The 22,520-nt window shown below is 37.2% G+C and overlaps 1 protein-coding gene across 1 annotated transcript in view; it reads right to left on the bottom strand.

Moving 5' to 3' along the window:
- Positions 1 to 22,520, bottom strand: part of DNAL1 (dynein axonemal light chain 1) — a 49,404-nt gene that overhangs the window by 6,511 nt on the left and 20,373 nt on the right. The window contains exons 5-7 of the mRNA XM_045451506.1: positions 12,981 to 13,036; positions 3,192 to 3,318; positions 2,054 to 2,194 (exon numbers count right to left, since the gene is read on the bottom strand). Of these exons, the coding sequence (XP_045307462.1) occupies positions 2,054 to 2,194; positions 3,192 to 3,318; positions 12,981 to 13,036 (324 nt within the window). The remainder of the gene's footprint in view (positions 1 to 2,053; positions 2,195 to 3,191; positions 3,319 to 12,980; positions 13,037 to 22,520) is intronic.

The raw sequence follows: 22,520 nt of genomic DNA, 5'->3' as shown, positions 1-22,520 counted from the left end.
CTAATTACCTTGGGAGGGATGTTGGCAAGGAGCGGGAGGGAAGGATTACAAAGAGGCACAAGGATACTTTTTGGGGTGATGCATATGTTCATTATCTTTTTCTCCCCAGCTTTACTGAGATATGACTGAGATAGCATTGTGTAACTTTAAGGTATAAACATGATGATTTGATATACATATATATTATGAAATGATTACCACAATGTTAATTAATACATCGATCACTTCACATATTTACTTGTGTGTGTGTGTGTGTGTGTGTGGTGAGAACTTTTAAGATCTACTCTCTTAGCAACTTTCAAGTTGCTATTAAGACAGTATTGTTAACTGCAGTCACCATCATATGTTCACTATCTTAATTGTGGTGATGGTTTCAGAGGTGTCTATGTATATCAAAACATATCAAATAATTATCACTTTAAATATGTGCAATTAATTGTGTGTCAATTATACTTCAAGCGAGCTATTTTTTGGTGTAGGAAAGTAGATAGTTAAGAGCTTTTTACATCAATAATTCTCAACTGGAGGACAGGTGAGCACATACCTAGGGAGGCAATTAGAATCACCTATGAAACTTGTTCAAACTACAGAGACCTCTTCACTTTCTCCCTAGAGATTCTAATTTCTTTTTTTTTATGTTTTATTTATTTTTGAGAGCAAGAGAGACAGAGCACGAGTGGGGGAGGGGCAGAGAGAGGGGGAGACACAGAATCCAAAACAGGCTCCAGGCTCTGAGCTGTCAGCACAGAGTCCGACACCGGGCTCGAACTCACAGACCGTGAGATCATGACCTGAGCCAAAGCCAGACACTTAACCGACTGAACCACCCAGGCTCCCCTCTCCCCAGAGATTCTAAACCATCCCTCCATAGGGGTGCAGTCCCATTTAAGAACAACCACTGCAGTAAGCTGGGGTGGATAAAAGAATTGTGTACTGAGGCTTTGAAAGAGTTGGTAAGAGAGAGATGGAGAGACAAAGAATAGGAAGGATAGAATGACAAGGCAGCAGGGGTGGTGAAGAGAGAAGAGAAGGTTTGAGGGACAAGGAAGCCTAAACCACAGACAACTAAGCCTTTTGTTTTGGATGTGAATATCAGTATGAGTATGGTGATGAAGAAAGTAGAGCAAATATGTGTGTGGTAAGTGATGATGACAATGATAATGATCATGTAGCTGGATATTACTTATTTGTTTCTTCTAAATATTTTCCTTTCCCTTCTTCAGTCAGGTAGCCTAGTCAGCTCTATGGATCACTGCTTCAGGGGCAATGTGGAAAGCAGAAAAAGACCATCAGACTTACTAGCTTTTGTCTTTGAAAAGCCTAAGAAGATCACTGAGAAGACAATTTGTGAGCAGATGCAGAATGATGTGGAAAAGAAGGAGGGGGATAGGGATTCTCCTCAGATTAGAAAGGTTATTTCTCTGGGTTGGCAGAAAAGAGAGAAATCTGTAGGTACTGGAACATTTGGGATCCTAGTCGGGCTTCCTGATAGCACCATTAGGAGGAGGTAAGGTCCCGAGAAGTCTGGGACTATTATCATTTCTAGTTTTTAGATACAAAAGAACAAGGTTTGGTGACATTCATTAACTAACACAATGACAAAAGGCTACTAAGTGGTAGAATTGGAACTTGAACCTAGTCAGGGATATCTACTGACATTGACACCTATCTTAAATATTGGTTAACTAAAATTAGTGTGGGGGGAGGGTATAGAGAGAAAATGACAATTTTGATGCAGCTGTGAAAAAGCAACTGCTTACCATTTATGTCTAATTATTCTGCAAAATAATACCCTTGTGACTTGAGAAAAGCCTGGCTTTCTTAAAAGGTTTTGGTCTAGGGATGATCTTACACCAGTCTAAGTATCCCAGGAGTTTTTCATCTCACCCTGGCCCAAACTCAGACTATAAAATTTCCTATGGAATGAAATGGCTTTGGAGATGAGAGACAACCTATCTTTTTTTTCAGTTGTGCTCCTTTTCATAATTCCATGTCACAAATTCAATTCTTATGTTTAGAAATCATTGCCCCAAGCTGGCTCAGGGTCACTCACCATCCAGCTTTTTCAGTTTGGGAACTCTCTTGGTTGCTTCTTCAATCCAGTTCCCCTCCGCAGAATGTTTCTCTTCCAAGGGATTGCCTACAAACACCAGGTCTTCCAGGCACGGCAGTTCGGCCAGCTTCACAAATTCAGCTATAAGTACAAAGAATACATTCCATATGAAAATGGCAAGTTTTCCTGTTATGATTTTTGGGATTGAGGGGTTGAACGCCAGTACCAGTAGCCTTCAGTTTGTAACTATTCAGAACAATTTAAGATTTTGAAAGAAGTAATAAGGCAAGCTATCCCATATGAAGTCTTTCTCTGAAGACAATATGGAAAGGGAGGGAAAAAGAAGACATACTTCCTCAACCTTTATGCTAGGCTACAGGTGGGATAAGAAAAGGAAATGAGGTTCAGAATCACAAAGAACAAACTCTCCAGTGACAGGGCTTCTCTATGCTGTACAGTATGGGTTAAGCCAAACTGCTGTTGTCTCTACCCATTCCCTCATCTGTGAATTTTTTTTTTTTTTAATTAAATAGGCTCCACACCCAACATGGGGCTTGAACTCATGAGCCTGAGATCAAGGATCACATGCTCTACTGACTGAACCAGCCAGACACCCCTAATCTTTGAATTCCTAATGAATTCACACCTCTAGTGAAGAACTCATTACAAAGTTCTATAGTTATTAGCTTATAAACTACTCTTTTCCACTAAGTTGTGAATTCCTTGAAAACAGAGACAGTATCTTATTCAATTACGTATGTTAAGAGCCTGGCATAGTTCATAACACTTAATAGGACTTTAGTAAATGCTGAATGAATAATATATTATAAAAAAGCAAAGTAATATAAATGGCAAATACACCTTCCACCCAAGATCATTAAATTAAACCTGATTCCTTTCAGCCTTTGGACAATAATTTAAATTTTTTTCATGATGAATAATAAGACCAGGATCTATTCAGTTATAATCATTCTAAGTAAATATTTAAATGTAAATTTCAAGCATTTAGCATAAATATAGGAACTCCTATAGCTATTTCCCTGTGTGCTTAGAAAGAAATGTCCCCATTTTGCATTTCATTCTGTTTATTTTCTACAATAGGAGGTAGAAGGTTAACAAAGAGCCAGCTTCGGCTTACCCCAGTCTTTCACCAGGTTATTAGACATGTAGAGAATCTTTAATTTCTTCATTACATGGATCCCTTTCAACTTCTCAATAAAATTGTAGGAGATCCACAGTTCTTCTAATGTGTCCCCTACTGCTTCCTGAAAAAGAAAGCAATTTGGTTTATAAGCTTATTTTTAAACTTTTCCTTCTGTCCCCTTTCCTTATAAAAACCATGGCCTTCGAGAGAACCGAAACCCACCTGTTTACGGGCAGGAGAGCTGCAGGTTGTGTGGGAGTTTTTTCTCATAAAGAAAGGCAAATAGAACATTTTCTTCCTCTCTTCAAACTGATCTGAACTAAAATAGCTACTGAAATTACCAAAAGGGGAAACAATAGCACTATTTTATCACTTTTATTGAATGGCATAGATTTCAAATTATGTCCCTATACATTATATGGTTTGATCCTTATAACATTAAAGATAGGTAAAGCAGGTACTTTGATTTCTATTATAGAGAGATTAAAGGCATTTTCTAAGATCACAATGCTATCAAGTAATAGAGCTAAGTCTAAATTTCAGGGGTTTTGTTTCAATATTTATTATGGAAACTTTCAAACATAACAAGTTGAAAGAGTATTACAATGACTATCTATATATGTTCTACCTATCCTTTTTCCTATCACATATCTGTCCATCTATCCATCTGCTATCTATCAAGTCCTCTTATTTTTTTGATGTATAAAACTCAGTTTAAAACTCCTAGTCTTGAGGTACCTGGGTGGCTTAGTCAGTTAAGCATCTGACTCTTAATTTCGGCTCAGGTCATGATCTCAGGGTTCATGAAACTGAGCCCCAAAGTCGGGCTGACAGTGACAGCATGGAGACTACTTGGGATTTCTCTCCCCGCTCTATCTGCCTCTCCTCCACTCCCGTTTGCATTAGCAAGCTCTCTTTCTCAGAAATAAACATGAAAAAAAAAAACACCCATAGTTTTTCCATTACAGTATAAAGATTGTATCATATTGGCTCTTAAATGCTGGATATGATGAATGGTGGTACAAAGATTCTTCCTTCTTTTGTAGACATAAGACATAATGAAATGATTATTTCTTTTTTTAAAAAACAAAAGAATGCTAGGCAGGATCAATTAGATGCTCAATCCCCTCTTAGTCTAAAGAATTTACCTATATCCACATGGTAACATCTAGAATGTGGGGCCTAGGTCTATGTGCTGGTAACTGTCCTTTCAAAGACCATAGAGAGAATAAGTGTACCGGGACAAAGAACCTTAATACATTTTCCATACTGGTGGAACCAGGGGAAGCTGAGAAGGGAGTGGCCTGAATTAGTTTGTGTGTCATTCCAACTCCCACAATTCATCATAGTTTCAACTTTCTGAATAAAAGAAACAATTTCAAAGTAAAAAAAAAAAAAAAAAAACCTTTTATATCAGTCCATTCTAGCACTCATATATCAGAACTTAGTGACTTTATCAAACCCTCTCATCTACTATTCTGATATCTTCTCCCAAAGGATCTAATTAATATGTCCTATATAGCTTTCAGAAGAGGGGAATCAGGCATCAGATGATTTAAACTTTATTACATACATTTTAACTCACTGCATCCCCATCCATTTCATGTGTCAAATTTAGAAAGTGTGAGGTAGCAGGGAAAATACTGATTAAACATGGATTAGAAGATTTAGACTCGATTCTGGGTCTGCCGCTTAGTGTGGTTTTATATGTATATATGGGCTCTTGGTCAAATTTCACATAACCAATTTCACCAATTCTCCAAATAGCCAATTTGCTGAATTTACTCTTTCACTGATTTACTGAAAAACTGTTTAACTACTTACAAATTATAGCAATTTGTTTTAGATAGGATGGGATAAGATAAAACAGGATAGAAATTCCTTTAGATAGGATAACTTTTGAAGATGTCTGTGATGTTTCATTCATTCATCTGAGTACTAATTTAGTTTTAGTTTCATTTTTAGCCATTTGGATGTAGCTGTTTTGCCATTGCCAAATTGCAGTGCATTTGGGGACTTTCTTCACTTGGCAATATGACTTTGTGGAATGAGAATTTCTTATGTATACTAACTTACAAATGTACACATTTTGGATGTCCAGAGCGTAGTTCTTTCAATACATTTCAATCTCTTCCACGGTCTTTTGTACTTCCCTAAATGTAAGGATTCCCTAACCACTTTAATTAGATTACTATTTTTATGTGTTCTAATCACTTGAGAAGTGATTAGTGTCTAAAATATGAGGGGCACCTGGGTGGCTCAGTCGGTTAAGTGTCCAATTTTGGCTGAGGGCATAATCTCACAGTTCGTGAGTTCAAGTCCCACTCGGGCTCTGCACTGACAGTGCAGAGCCTGCTTGGGATTCTCTCTCTCTCTCTCTCTCTCTGCTCTTCTCCCACTTGTATGCTCTCTCTTTCTCTCTAAAAATAAATAAACTAAAAAAAAATGAAACTGATTTTACCAAGATGGACCAACAAATCCAAAGCTGGGATGAAACAGCTGCAGTAAAATTAACACTAAATAAAACCTTAAAGAAAAAATTTAAAGGTGTTGAAACCATTCCAAGCAACACAATTTTTTATATATTTCTAAGAAGGTAATAAAGATAAGATTTTGGTGAAGCAATATGGTGACTATCAATCAGTAAAACCTGGCTAAGTTTGTGTAAATCAGTTCAGTGAAATCTGTCATTCAATAAATAATAAATTGGCCCTTTGGAGAACTGAACATTGAGTAAACAGACATTTAGCAAACTGGTCTGCTTCTGCATATGAACAAATCACTCCTCCTCCTAGTTTTTTACTCTGTAAAAGGAGGAGGTTGGCATATTGAGATACCATCCCACACTCATTAGGATGGCTACTATCAAGCAAACAAAAAATAACAAGTGTTGGCAAGGATATGAAAAAATTGGAACCCTTGTGCATTAGTGGTGGGGATGGGATGTAAAATGGTATAGCTGCTACAGAAAATTGGTGGTTCCTTCAAAAATTAAAAATATATGATCTAGCAATCCCACTTCTGGGCATATACCCAAAAGGATTGGAAGCAGAGTTTTGAAGAGAGATTTGAACACCCATGTTCACAGCAGCATTATTTACAATTGCCAAAAGGTGGAAACAACCAAAGTGATCACTGATGGAGGAAGAGATAAACAAGACATGGTATATACATTCAATAGAATATCATTCATCCTGAGAAAAGAAAGACATTCTGATAAATGTTACAACATGAATGAACCTTGAGGACATTATGCTAAGTGAAATAAGTCAGTCACATGAAGACAAATACCATATGATTCCATTTTCATGAGGTACTTATGGTAATCACATTCAGAGAGACAAAAAGTAGAATGGTGGTGCTAGAGCTGAGGGGATGGGACAAAGACGTTATTGTTCAATGGGTACAGAGGTGCAGTTTTACCAGCTGAAGAGAGTTGTGGAGATGGACAGCAGTGATGGTTGTACAATGATACAATATACTTAATACCATGGAACTGTACTTAAAAATGGTTACCATGGTAAATTTTATGTTATGTGTATTTTACCACAATAAAAAATAAAGGAACAAAAATGAGAAGGCTAGACAAAAAGTTCTCTAAGATCCCTTTCAGCTATTAAAGTTTATGATTCTTTGAGGTCAACAAACCATTATGAATATTGAAAACAAAAAAAATAAAAAAGTGTCTGTTCTGTAAATAATATTACATTGGAGGTTATAGGAGTGGGAAAGGTTTAAGGGAGTGCTGTAAAACCTCCATTTTGGACCACATAAAATGATGATTAATGTTATTGTTTGCCTTTTGTATAAAGTAATGAATTCAGATATCATAATGTTGCTGAAAGTCTTTAGGAAGATCTGATTCACAAACAGTTAAGAAATGTTTGTAGGCAGTTGATTATAAGTATACAAAAACAAATAGATTTTATATTATAAACAGGAAGTCATTAGAGAGAAATTATTTCATTCATCATAGCAACAAAAACTATAAATTACTTAGGAATACATTTTTATAAGAAGTGTACAGGCCTTACAGGAATTGAAACTATAAAATTCTACTTAAAGTTTAGACATAAAAAATCTGAATAAATCTGCCTGTAAGGGAAACCTCATTATTATAAAGACCTCAATTTTCTCCAAATCAATCTATAAATTCAGTGGAATTATAAGACTTCCAGTGGAAATTTATTTTTACGAACTTGATAAACTGATTTTCAAGTTTCTTTTGAAGAGTAAATGTCCAAGAAAAGCCAACAAACATTTTGAATAAGAAAAGAGGACTTATCTAAATAGATATCAAAACATATTATAGAGCTAAAGAAAATTAAAGTGGCATTATATTGGAGATGGAATATACAGGTAAAATAACAAATAAAAACTTGACCATCCAGGAACCCACCCATGCATACACAGAGTTTAGTAGGTGGCGTTTACAGTGGGAAAAGATTTTTCAATATATGGCTAACCATTTGAAGGAAAAAAATAAGGTTTGATACCTGCCTCATGCAACATACAAAAACAAACTCCAGATGGACTAAAGATAACAAGCTTAAAAATTTACATGTAAGAAAACTATAGAAGTACTAGAAGATGACTATTTTTGTAATCTAGAAGTAAAGATCTTCTATGAAAGATACAAAACATAGAAGTCATAAAGGTTTTACAAATAAATTTGACAAATTTTAAAACTCCATTTGGGGGCACCTGGGTGGCTCAGTTGGTTAAGCTTCCAACTTCAGTTCAGGTCAAGATCTCCTGGTTTGTGAGGTCAAGATCTCGCAGTTTGTGAGTTCAAGCCCCGCATCAGGCTCTGTGCTGATAGCTCAGAGCTTTGAGCCTGCTTCAGATTCTGTGTCTCCCTCTCTCTCTGCCCCTCTCCTGCTTGTACTCTGTTTCTCTCTCTCTCTCTCTCTCAAAAATAAACAAACATTAAAACCCCATTTGGCAACTATGAATAAAGTAAAAAGACAAGTGACAAAGAGAAAATACATTTAATAATTCTGAAAACTAGGGCACCTGGCTGGCTCAGTCAGTGGAGTGTGCGACTCTTGATCTCAGGGTTGTGAGTTCGAGCCCCATGGTGGGTGTAGAGATTACTTAAAAATAAAGTCTTTAAAGGAAAATAAATTCTGAAAGCTATTGCATTAAATTACAGTGTGAAATCTGAAATCAGATTGCCTAGATTTGACCATCTTGGCTAAGTCTTCCATCTCTTCCATCATCTTTTTTGTTTATTTATCTGTTCATCCATAGATGGGCATTTGGATTGCTACCATCTTTTGGCTATTGTGAATAATGCTGTTATAAACATGAGTAAACAAGTATTTTGTTTGTATATTAGGGGGGAATCACTAGTGTGGTTATTTTTTTTAAGTAAAGAATAACATATAAGATAACAACAATAACAACAAAAACCCAAACAGTACAAACAAGCATAAAAAGAAAAGTCTTTCTTACCCCACACCCCCTTCCTTTCTTCAGAGGTAACAGCTATCACCACAAATATTCTATGTGTATATATATATATATATACATATATATGTATACATATATGTGTGTGTGTGTGTATATATACAAGTATATATACACACACACACAATTATATACTTTGCTTTTTTTTTTTTTTCACTTAACAACATACCTTGCAAATTATTCCATCCAGCATGTATAGGTAAGTCCTACCTCATTTTTCCTCTTGATATATTTTATTTATTTATTTATATTTATTTATTTAGCTATTCTACAATTGATATACCCCAAGATTGTTGATGTTTTTTATACAAGCTTTGTTGCAATGAACATACTTGTCCAACATCTTTGTTCATGTATGTGAGGATGAAAAAGTCCTAGATATAGAATAGTTGGGACAAAGTAAATACACATTGAAGACTGTGATAGCTATTGACAAAGTGTCTCAGCAACAATATTCAAAAGTGCCTGTTCACTATACTTGGGCACTTTAGATAACTACCTGAGCCCGAGTGTCTTTATTCTGAACTGAGGATTTTTTTAAATCTTAAAATGAGGACATTATCTACTTGTGAATTTCAAATGAAACAATGCATGTAAAGAGTCTGTTACATAGTTAATAAATGTTAACAACAGCAATAATAGTAATAATATTCTCAACAATGGATAATTATTAGGAATATTGATAGCTCCTAGAATGCAATAAGAAAAAATAAAGCCAATAGAAAAATGAGTAATAACTATGTTTGGTCAATTACCAAAAGAGGAAACGTATAACAAATATATAGGAGGACATTCAAGGTCACAACCAACTGAAGAAAACAGAAAAAAACAACACAATACTCCATTTTTGCCTATCATATTGGCAAATATTAAAAATATGGATTGGGGCACCTGGGTGGCTCAGTTGGTTAAGTGTCTGACTTTGGCTCGGGTCATGATCTCGCAGTTTGTGAGTTCGAGCCCTGCGTCAGGCTCTGTGCTGACAGCTCGAAGCCTGGAGCCTGCTTGGGATTCTGTGCCTCCGTCTCTCTCTCTGTCCCTCCTGCACTCACACTCTGATTCTCTCCCTCTCTCAAAAATAAATACACACTGGGGCGCCTGGGTGGCGCAGTCGGTTAAGCGTCCGACTTCAGCCAGGTCACGATCTTGCGGTCCGTGAGTTCGAGCCCCGCGTCGGGCTCTGGGCTGATGGCTCAGAGCCTGGAGCCTGTTTCCGATTCTGTGTCTCCCTCTCTCTCTGCCCCTCCCCTGTTCATGCTCTGTCTCTCTCTGTCCCAAAAATAAATAAACGTTGAAAAAAAAAATTAAATTAAAAAAATAAATAAATAAATACACACTAAAAAAATCAAAATATATATGGATTAAAGGGGCACCTGAGTGACTTAGTCAGTTGAGCATCCAACTCTAGATTTCAGCTCAGGTCGTGATCCTGGGGTTGTGGGATCCAGCCCCACGGTGGGCTCTGCGCTGAGCATGGAGCCTACTTGGGATTCTCTCTCTCTTTCTCTCTTTGTCTCCCACTCCCCATCTCCCCCACTCTCTCTTTCTCCCCAAAAAAGAAATTTAAAAATATGGATTAAAAAATATGGATAAATGGATATTGAGGGTGGAGGGAATAATCCTCATCCATATACCATAGATGGAAGTAGAAACTAGAATTAGCATTGTGAGAGCAATTTGAGGCACCCATCAAAAATTTAAATGCACGCAAATATCTTCACTATTTCTATTTTTAGCAATCTAGCCTCTATCAACATTCAAATAACTATTGAAGGTTATATGTGTGAAGATGTTCATTGCAACATGATTTGTAACAGCAAAAAAAGAGAGAGAGGCACACCTTCTGCAAGAAAATAATCTAAATGCTCAGCAGTATAGGAATAGTTAAATACATTGTTATATAAAAAAGAATGCATTAAATTTGCATGTTTTGACATGGAAAGATATTTATGATATGCTACTGAATGAAAAAGCAGAAAAAATATGGCCTGTATATTATCAGTACAAACATATATAACATATATATACATACATACACATGCACACAGATATCTATAGGTAAAAAGAGGAAAGACTTTCAGTGTATTGCATATATTTATGAATTGCTTGACTTGTTTTTTATAATTAACATATATTACGCTTAGAATTAATAGTTTTTGTAATTAGTAATATATTGAGTCACTCAGTATATTATTTACAGAGTGCCTATTACATATATCAAGCACTAATGTATATGTTCATGAACAAAACTAAGGTACTCATTAGGATGTGTGTGTGTGTGTGTGTGTGTGTGTGTGTGTGTGTATGTGCGTGTGACATGACAGAAAGAGACAAAGACAGAAAACAAATAATGAGAATTTCAGATAGTAATAAGAAAGTTGAAAAAAATTATAAGCGGCAAGAGTTTTTGCCCAGAGGGCTACTTTAGATATATGGCAGCTGGAACACTGTTGTGGAAGTGACATCTAAGCTGAAGTGTGAAGGTCAAGAAGGAGTCAGTAACGTAGAAGTCCAAAGTAATAGAGTTTTTAAGGCAAAAGAAATGGGAAGTAGAAAGGTCCTTCAGGTGGGAACGGACTTGGCATGCTCAAGGAGGAGAAAGACCAGTGGCTACAGATTACCAACTAGGAAGAAGAGTAACATGGAATGACATCTGAAAGGAAGGCAGAGGCCAGATCATATACACAAATGGGCTTGCAATGTATCCCGTCAGTTTTCCTAAGTAGTTTTAAATAGACCCTTTTCCTTCAATTTAACATTCCATGTTTCAGGCAGCTGAACACTGCCTCCTATTTGGCTATTACAGCTGCCTCTGTAATGAGGGGGTGGCTATTTCAGCCTGTGTGGTTTGGGAGGTTACTGTTGAGAAGCACTGCAGTTTCAACCCCACTGGTTCTTGGGAAGCACAAGCTAGGCTTACTGGGGGTAGGGCTGGGAGTGGGGAGAAGGCCAGAGTCAGAAAAACATTGGGAATGTTTATAAAATTATTTAACAATATACACTTTTAAAAAAATTATTATCTGTTTGGGAACAAATACAAGAAAAAGACATTAGCTTTGTCATTCCCAAAACTGCCTAATTTTACAATATTGTTTCATCTCAACTTCTCTGCAAGGAAATTCAAATAGCCAAAAAATTCCCTGTCAAAAACTTAAAAAATTTTTAAATGCCCAAGTTTGATAAGGGGAAATGGGAACCCTCATACATTACTGGTAGGAATATAAACTGTTAAAACTTTCCAAAGGGTAACTTGGTAATATGCCACAAAAGCCTTAAAAGAAATTCATACCTTTTGACCCAGCAATTCCATTTCAAGGAATTTATCCAAGGAATTATTCATAGATGTGTGCAATAATATAGCTAAAAGGAGATTCATAATAGCATTGATTATAATAACTCCAAACTGAAAATAAATAATGAGTAATAAATAACTGATTTAAAAAATTATGGTATATCAGTAAAACAGAATATTATGCTATCATAAAAAAAGGGGTATGGTTGAAAATTATTTTAAAAACTTAAGTTACATCCTCTGATCAAAAACCTCCAGTGGCTTTGTAAGCCATTTGGAAAAAAAAATCTAAAATCTTATCATTACCTGTAAGACCCAATGTAGCCTCGTTTCTGGCTCCCTTTCCAAGCTCACTGAGGGCAATTCCCTACCCTCATTCAACTCTTCTGCTCTAATTCAAGCATATGGAGCAGCTTCAGTTTCAGGACATTTGCACTTGTCCCACTTCAGTCCGGAGTACCTGTCCCTAGGTCAGCCCTATAGCTTTTTTCCTCATTTCCTGTCAATCTATGTTCTCGTATATGCCTTGCTTTTCTTCATTGCATTTATCACCACCTGTATTATACAATGTATTGCATATGCATTATACAAATATTTTCTAGACTGTCTACCTCTACTGTAATGGAAGTTCTAGGAGAGCAAGGACTTCATTACATATTCTTCTGTATCCCTAATGCCTAGAACAGTGCCTGGCTTAAAGTAGGCATTCAGGAAATATATTGAATGATTTTGTTAAATGAATGAATGACATGAAAAAAATGATTTTTACATATTAAGTAAAAAAAGAGAGCAAAACAATATGTATAGTATGATTTCATTTTCTACATACCCATCAAAGAATAGAAAAAAGACAAGAAAGATATCAATCAAAATGTTAACAATATTTACACTGTCAGTGGCTTATAGGTACTTTTTATAGTTGCTTTTTGATTTTGCAAAGTTTCTGCAATGAACAAATATTACTTGTATATTAAGGGGAAAAGTGCATGCCTTTTTTAAAGAAATAAATAACAACCTACCAGTCCATTTAAGTTCTTTATGTTGTTTCTTCCTAAAGACAATATTCTCAAGTTTTCTGTAGTAGAAAAAAAAAATCAATTTTTGTTTATGAGAATCAGATTACAACTGTTGTAAATCTAGTAAAATAAAGTTAATAACTTTTATATAATAAATATACTGATCTAATGAGTTAGAAAGGCTGTATTAATAAAGTGGTGATCAAGTAGGAAATAACATTGACCTATAATCTAAGGTAAACACTGTAATTTCACATCATGACAATATTAAATTTACAAATGGTTAGCTATTTGGAACACATGGTTTTAAATTGCTCGCAAGTGGGGCGCCTGGGTGGTACAGTCGGTTGAGCATCTGACTTCGGCTCAGGTCATGATCTCTCGATTGGTGAATTCGAACCCTGCATCGGGCTCTGTGCTGACAGCTCAGAGCCTGGAGCCTGCTTCAGATTCTGTGTCTTCCTCTCTCTCTGCCCCTCCCCTGCTCACACTCTCTTTCTCTCAAAAATAAATAAACATTAAAAAAATTAACATAAACAAACAAACAAACAAATAAATAAATAGCTGGCTAGTATAAATATTATAGGGATAAAATAAGACTAAAGAATATTTTAACTTCATCTTTTTTTAAGTTTATTTATTTATTTTTGAGAGAGAGAGAGAGCACAAGTGGGGGAAGAACAGAGAGAGAGGGAGAGAGAATCCCAAGCAGGTTCCACGCTGTCAGCTTAGAGCCTGATGCAGAGCTCGAACTCATGAACTGTGAAGTCATGACCTGAGCCAAAATCAAGAGTCTGACTCAACCGACTGAATCACCTAGGTGCCCCAAGAAGCTCTGAACTTAAAATTTTTGAAGCATATATATATTTCAAATCTACTATAGTATGAAGACTCACGCTAGAAAATAGGAACATATTTATGCATAGCACACCTCACTCCAAAAAGGATTAAAAGTGAAATCAGGGGTGCCTGGGTGGCTCAGTTGGTTAAGCAACTGTTCATGAGTTCAAGCCCTGCATTGGGCTTTAGGCTGCCAGTACACAGCCTGCTTCAGATTCTCTGTCCTCCTCTCTCCCTGCCCCTCCCCTGCTCACATGTGCTCTCTCTCTCTCAAAAAACAATTTTTTTTAAAGTGAAATAAAATGAATTAGTATTTTAAAAATCTTTTGCTTTCAATCTTTTAAAAAATTAGGTTGTGATCTGGTTTAAAAATGCTTATTTGTATTTTTTAAAAGGTTGGTTCTATTTATGTATCTATAAGCTATTTCTGGAAGAAAAAAAGAAAGTAGAAACAGTGGTTGCTTTAGGGAACTGAGAGTCTATGGTCAGAGGAAAATTTATTTTCCACTGTACCCTTTTTTGAACTGTTTGCATAAAACCATGTGCATGTATTATTTTTGAAAATTAAAAAAAAAGATTCTAGCAAAGCACAGGAAACCTCATTTCTGTTCTAAAAAAACTGCTGATTACTTATTTATAAGTTATACATTTAGTTTTCACAACTTAACCTTCTATAACTATGTTATCCAATATGGTAGTTACTACTCATGCGTGGCTATTTAATTTAAATTAATTAAAATTAAATACAATTTAAAGTTCAGTTTCTCAATCATACTAGCCACATTTCAGGAGCTTAATAGCTGTATGTGGCTGGTGGCAACTCTATTGGGACAGTGCAGATAGCTCTATTGGACTGTACTGTTCTATGACATCCATAATTCAATGGTTAAGAACAAAAATTCAATTAACTGAGTTCCAATCCCAACTCTCTAAGGAAGCAACCAAACTTCTTTGAATCACAGTTTCATTATACGTAAAATGAGGAAATATAATATCTGACTTGTAAGAATATCAAGATTAAGTGAGATTAATTGTCTAAAATATTCAACATAATGCTTAATCCATGTACGTACACAATAAGTGTGTGTGTGTGTGTGTGTGTGTGTGTGTGTGTGTGAGATCAGACATATATGGCTATATAAACTTTGTTTTAATTTATTTAATTTAATTATTTTCTTTTTTTAAACAATGGAATTTTTGTAATGTTTACTTATTTTTAGAGAGAGAGAGTGCACGCACGTGGGCAAGCAGGGGTGGGGCAGGGATAGAGGAGAGGGGCAGAGATAGAGGGAGAGAGAGAATCCCAAGCAGGCTCTGGGCTGTCAGCACAGAGCCCAACACAGGGCTCAAACCCACAAACTCCAAGACCATGACCTGAACCGAAATCAAGAGTTGGACGCTCAACTGACTGAGCTACCCAGGCACCCCTAATGAATTATTTCAAATTCTGTTATGAGAAACACTTAACTTTCAGGACAAAGTATTTTACGAGTGATCTAATTCATGCAAAATGTTTTAACTGTTGAAACAAGTCCCCTGGTTATGGACTGAATTGTGTCCCCCGACTCCAAAATTCATATGTTGTAATCCTAACACTCAGTTCCTTAGAATGTGACTGTATTTAGGGGCACCTCGGTGGCTCAGTTGGTTGAGCGTCCGACTTCGGCTCAGGTCATGATCTCATGGTCTGTGAGTTCAAGCCCCGCGTCGGGGTCTGTGCTGACAGCTCAGAGCCTGGACCCTGCTTCGGATTCTGTGTCTCCCTCTCTCTCTTCCCCTCCCCTGCTCGTGCTCTGTCTCTCTCTGTCTCAAAAATAAAAAAACATTAAAAAAATTTTTTTTAAAAAGAATGTGACTGTATTTAAAGATAGGGAATTTAAAGAGTGAATTAAAGTAAATGTGATCATTTTAGGTAAAATTCAATGACTGGTACCCTGGGGCACCTGAATGGCTCAGCCAGTTAAGCGTCCAACTCAATTTCGGCTCAGGTCATGATCTCACAGTTGGTGGGTTTGCTTGGGATTCCCTCTCTCCTTCTCTCTCTGCCTCTCTCTCTCTCTCTCTCTCTCAAAATAAATAAATAAATAAACTTAAAAAAAAGTGCAATATGACTGCTGCCCGTATAAGAATTATAGGAACAGATTAGGACACAGACAGAAACACAGAAAAGACCATTAAAGACCAAAGGAGGGACACCTGGATGGCTCAGTTGGTTAAGTGTCTGACTTCAGCTCAGGTCATGATCTCACTGCTTGAGTTCGAGCCCCCCATCGGGCTCTGTGCTGACAGCTCAGAGCCTGGAGCCTGCTTCCAATTCTGTGTTTCCCTCTCTCTCTGCCCCTCTCCCACTCACGCTCTGTCTCTTTCTCTCAAAAATAAATAAATGTTAAAAAAAATTTTTTTAACTATAAAAAAAAATTAGAAAGAAAAAACAAAAGACCAGAGGAAAAGATGGCATTCCACAAGCCAAGGAGAGAGGAACTCAACCCTCCAAAACCTTGATCTTGGACTTCTCACCTCTACAGCTGTAAGAAAATAAATTTCTGTTGCTTAAGCCATCTAGTCTGTGGAATTTGTTATGACAGCCCTAGCAAATTCATACACCCCATATAACAATATTTGTGTGAAAATTAAATATTTAAGAAAATCATATAATCAATTATTCTTTAAAGCTTCTTGATATGGAAAGATTGCCATTTTATTTTGTCTATTCCATGCAGATTGAAAAGCTTATTCAAACAGTTATTCATTCAACACATAACTATTGAGCATCTACAATACACCAGGAACAGCTATAATCACTTGCAGTGATTAAAATATACTATATGATAATACAATAGTGAATAATATAGATAAAAATTCCTGCTGTCATTGAGCTAACAATTTGCCAGATAATAAACTAAATAAGATACTGGGGCACCTATGTGGCTCATTCGGTTAAGTGTCCCAAGTCTTGATTTCGGCTCAGGTCATGATCCCACGGTTTGTGAGTTCAAGCTCTGCATTGGGCTCTGTCTTGATTTCGGCTCAGGTCATGATCTCACGGTTTGTGAGTTCAAGCTCTGCATTGGGCTCTGCGCTGACAGCGTGGGTCCTGCTTGGGATTCTCTCTCTCTCTCTCTCTCTCTCTCTCTCTCTCCCTCTCTCTCTCTCCCTTCCTGACTCTCTATCTTCTCTGAAAATAAATTTTAAAAACTTAAAAAAGAAAGAAAGAAAGATAATAGGTCTTGCATAGGATGTGTGAGAAAGGAGTTAAGAAATTACCAGGGAGTTTGTCCTAAGCAACAGGAAGAATGGAGTTGTTGCTATCTGAGAAAGACACATAGGAAGTTGGTTTAGCTGGGGTTGGGGAAGGATATCAGTACTCAGTTTCGGAAATGTTAAGTGTGTGATGTTTAGTAGACATCCAATGGAAATACCAGGCAACCGACTGTGCAAATCCGGAGTTCAGAGGAGATGCCTGGGTTAGGGATACAAATGTGGGAACCATCAGCATATAGATGATAAAGCCATGACCTAGATGAGATAATCCAGGGAATAGGAGAAGACAGAACAGAGAAGAGATCCAAGAACTGAGGCCTAGAGCACTCTAATACTTAAAAGTGGGAGACACGAGACTGGGAAGGAGCAGCCAGAAAGACAGGAAGATCAGGAGGGCACAGTGTCCTAGAAGCCAAACATTGAAATTACTTCGAAGAGGAACTAAATCATTCATGTCAAAATATGCTGCTAGGTCAACTAAGATGAAGACTGAGAAACAACCTCAGAAACTGAATATAACAAATATAAAATATATGTAGCTCTTCCAAAGATAGTATCTAAGTTAATATATAAAACTCTCTTTTTTTAAACACCGTTTAAAAAAAAATACACACGAAAATGGTGATGGAGAGCTAAAAAGATCTTATTGATTACTGTATAGGGACATAAATTATGATATCAAAGTTAATAAATTAAATGTTCTGACATAACACAACGATATATTTTTCAGAAGTAGAAGGTGGTACAGAAGTAGAGCACCACTAGAAGGAAAACACTGTTTTTGTCTTCATACAAGAAGGGTCCTGGTGAAAATCAAAAGTGTTCGAAAGTTCTGTGTTTATTTAGTAAACTGAAGGAGAAAAGCATAAGTTTTTACCAAAGATACAAGGCAACAAAATTTATGTTCTAATATTTGATATGAGATTATTAATATTCATATTGTACAACCTTTTAGTCACAGTTTTCAACATAGTCCAGGTATGCAGTTTTCTAGCCACAGTTTTGCTACAATAAACACAAGTTGCCATTAGGGTTATTCTGCCTTATAAGCCCCCCGTTAAATAGGAATCCCTTTTTATTCCAGATCCTGTCATCACAGTTTAACAAGCGACACTATAGTGCTCATGAAAGGGAAGGGGTGAGAGACAGGCTACAGTCATATATTCAATCCTTCATAGGGATCAGCAGTGTCTTTTTGCTTTATAGTCACAGATGATGTGTATTCCCCAGTGACCGGCTATAGACTATGGAAGTACTATTTGTTGTAAGCACAACTAAAATGAGGTGAATCAAGTATAGCAAACGTATGGCACAAATGCTTATACTGTCTCAATCCATGTCTACATCAGACATCAATAACTGATCAAGCTATTCTTTCTCCTGAATTTTTGGTACTCTTATTAATTAATTAAATTTTTCTGAGAGTCACTACCAATTGACCAAAGTTAGATTATAAGTTAAAGTCTATTGCCAGCCCTGTACAGAGGTTATCTATTTTCACTATTGTCAGAGTCATGTTTTTAATGAAAAGAAAAGCATGTTATCTGTATTGATAAATAATACATCATCAGGGTGCTTGGGTGGCTCAGTTGGTTAGGCATCCGACACTTGATTTCAGTTTATTTATTTGAGAGAGAGAGAGAAAGAGAGCAGGAGAGGAGCAGAGAGAGAAGGAGAGAAAGAGAGAATCCTAAGCAGGCTCTTCACTGCCAGCGAGGAGCCCTCTGCAGGGCTAGAACCCACAAACCATGAGATCATGACCTGACCTGAAACCAAGAGTTGGACGCTTAACCAACTAAGCCACCTGGTGCCCCCCAACTCTTGATTTCAGCACAGGTCATATCTCAGTGTTTGTGAGATAGAGGCCTGCGTCAGGCATGCTGTCAGCATGGAGCCTGCTTGGGATTCTCTCTCTCTCTCTCTCTCTCTCTCTCTGAAAATAAATAAACTTTAAAAAAATATCATCAATTTAATCTCATTAAAGCAAGTTATTTCAATTATAGACAAAGTGTCTGTATAATTGTTGAATAACACAGGAGTTAGGAATGCCAACCCCCAGGCAGTTGAAAATCTGAGTATAAATTTTTACTCTCCCAAAACTTAATGACTAATAGCCTGCTATTGAGCAGAAGCCTTGGTCAACAGTCCATTAATGCACATTTTGTATGTTATATGTATTATATATTATATTCTTACAATAAACCTACAGAAAAGAAAATATTAAGAAAATCATGAAAGAGGGGCGCCTGGGTGGCTCAGTTGGTTAAGCATCTGACTTCGGCTCAGGTCATGATCTCACAGTCTGTGAGTTCAGCCCCACATTGGGCTCTGTGCTGACAGCTCAGAGCCTGGAGCCTGTTTCAGATTCTATGACTCCCTCTTTCTGTCTCCTCCCCCACTCATGCTCTCTCTCTTCTCAAAAATAAAAAAAAAAAAAGTTAAAAAAATCATAAAAGAAAGAAAATACATTCAAGAATGAAAGGAAAATAAATTTACAGTGCTGTAAAAAAAAAAAAAATCAGCATGTAAATAGACCCACACAGTTCAAACCCATGTTGTTCAAGGGTTAATGGTAAAGTGAAACATCTCAAATTGTTTAATGAGTCAGTGAAAAACAAATATACTGAGTCATCTTATGCACAGTTCTAATAGTAAATGCTTCTTCTCCAGGACTACATAAATACTGAATGCCAACTTTGGGTAAGGTCCTGGGAGGAGGATGGAGATTTGGAAGATAAGATAGTAAGATGTGATGTTTACACTCAAGGAGCTCATTATCTGAAGAGACAGAACATATTCCTCACTAACCATAATAATGGCTAATATTTCTTGAGCATTTATATGTACCAGGCACTATTCAAAACACTTCATATATACTAACTCACTTAATCTTCACAATAACTATATGAAGTGGGTATTTATTATAATCCAAGACAGTTATTAATATTCCTAAAGAAAGAGTAATAATGGAGGTGCCTGGGTGGCACTATGAGCACAGAGCCCACATGGAATTCTCTCCCTTTCTCTCTGCCCCTCCTCTGTGCTTTTTCTTGGTCTCTCAAAAATAAATAAACAAACATTAAAAAAAGAGAAAGAATAATTATGACAATCACTAGAGAAGTCTTTAGAGGGAGAAATGACATTTAAACTTGACATTCTTAATCTTAATTTTGTTTTTTGCAGGATTTTCATGTTGAGGAAGGGGCTATTCTCAAAGGAAAAAAGCATTGCATTAACAAATGCACAAAGTCATAAAAAAGAATGATGTATTCAGGTGTGAATAGGGTGGCACAGATTTTAGATGACTTTGAATGCAACATTAAGGCATTTGGTCTTTACTAGGCAAAGGGGAACCATTAAAGGTCTCTGATCTGGAGGAATGATAATGAAAATAATATAAAAAAACATTTTTTTAAACATTTTATTTTTTGAGAGACAGAGAGAGACAGTGTAACCAGGGGAGGGGCAGAGAGAAAGAGAGGGAGACACAGAATCCAAAGCAGGCTCCAGGATCTGAGCTGTCAGCACAGAGCCCCATGCAGGGCTTGAACCCACGGACATGAGTCAGATGCTCAACCAACTGAGTCACCCAGGTGCCCCAAGAATAATATTTTTAGAAAGAAAACCCTGCTATCAATGTTGAATGTCAACTGGGTGAAAGGAGACAAAAAGATCAATTAGGAGGCTATCACAAAAGTCATAAGGCAGTGTTTTTCTCTTTCTTTTCTTTCTTCCTTCCTTCCTACCTTTCTTTCTTCCTTCCTTTCTTTCTTTCTTTCTTTCTTTCTTTCTTTCTTTCTTTCAAGAAAGAGAGCACATAAGCAGGGGAGAGGGGCAGAGGGAAAGAGAGACAGAATCTTAAGCAGGCTCCATGCCCAGCATGGAGCCCAACTTGGGGCTGGATCTCACAACCCTGAGATCATGACCTGATCCAAAGTCAAGAGTCAGATGCTTAGGGGCGCCTGGGTGGCTCAGGTGGTTAGGTGTCCAACTTCGGCTCTCGTGGTTCATGGGTTCGAGTCCTACATCAGGCTCTCTGCTGTCAGCACAGAGCCTGCTTTGGATCCTCTGTTGCCCTTTCTCTCTGCCCCTCCTCAACTTGCACTCTCTCTCTCTCAAAAATAAATAAACATTAAAAAAAAAAAGTCGGATGCTTAACCAACTGAACCACCCAGGCACCCCATGGCAGTGTTTCTCAAACTATAGGTGATATGAAATCAGCTTAATGGGTTGTGACAAGCATTTTTAAAAAATGAAATCTTTAAAAAACTTATACTGGAGGGTGCCTGGGGGGCTCAGTTGGTTGAGCATCCGACTTCTCATGGCTCTTGGGTTTGAACCCCGTGTTGGGCTCTGTGCTAACAGCTCAGAGCCCGAAGCCCACTTTGGATTCTGTGTCTCCCTCTCTCTCTCTGCCTCTTCATCACTCATGCTCTCTCTCTCCTTCAAAAATAAACAAACATTAAAAATAATTTAAAAACTTACACTGGAACCTATGCTATAAGGGTAAATATCGTTTTACAAACCTATTCCACTTCACATGTGTATGTATGTATTTGATATGTATATTCATATGAATATATGTACTGAGTCATGAATTCAAGTGTATTCCTTACTATGGAAAAGTGGTAAAAAAAAATGTTTGAAAATACAAGGGGGAGATGATGTGGGTCTTAAATAAAACCATAGCTTCTGGAAATGGAAAAGCAACAAATTATTTAAGAGCTCTCTCAAAGAGTAAACAAGACTCAGTGGTGAACTCAGATGTCTTAAGGGAAGTAAAGGAGGAGCATGGTAGGTTAAATAATTCCCCACCAAAAGATACCTAGATCCTAATCCCCGGAACCTGTGAATGTTACCTTACGGGGGGGGGGGGGGGGGGGGGGGGGGAGGGGGCGGGGAGTACTTTGCAGATGTCATCAAGTTAGGGATCTTAGGGAGAATAGCCTTGATTATCCAGGTGTTCCCTAAATGTAATCACACATATCTTCTTAAGAAGGAGGCAGAGAGTGGTGCCTGGGTGGCTCAGTCAGTTGAGCATCCATCTTTGGCTCAGGTCATGATCTTGCAGTTCATGAGTTTCTGCCCCACATTGGGCTTGCTGCTCTCAGTGCATAGCCTGATTTGGATCTTTTGCACCACCCCCCTGACCCTCCCCTGCTCAGGCTCTCTCTCAAAAATAAATTTAAAAATATTAATAATAAAAAAAGAAGGAGGCAGAGAAATAAGTATGTGACACAGATGAAAGAGGAGAAGTCAACATGACCACAGACGCAGAGATTAGAGTGATGTCCTCACAAGCCAAGGAACGTGGCAGCCATCAGAATCTAAAAGAAACAAGGAACAGATTCTCCCCTAAAGCCTTCAGGCAGTGTGGCTTGGTCAAAACCTTGATTTTGGCCCACTAAAACCAATTTCAGACTTCTGGCCTCCAGAACTGTT

The sequence above is a fragment of the Leopardus geoffroyi genome, chromosome B3 (assembly GCF_018350155.1).
Source record: "Leopardus geoffroyi isolate Oge1 chromosome B3, O.geoffroyi_Oge1_pat1.0, whole genome shotgun sequence".
Classification (NCBI taxonomy): Eukaryota; Metazoa; Chordata; class Mammalia; order Carnivora; family Felidae; genus Leopardus; species Leopardus geoffroyi.
Note: the sequence above shows the minus strand (reverse complement) of the source record. Positions and strands in the feature narration are given on the sequence as shown.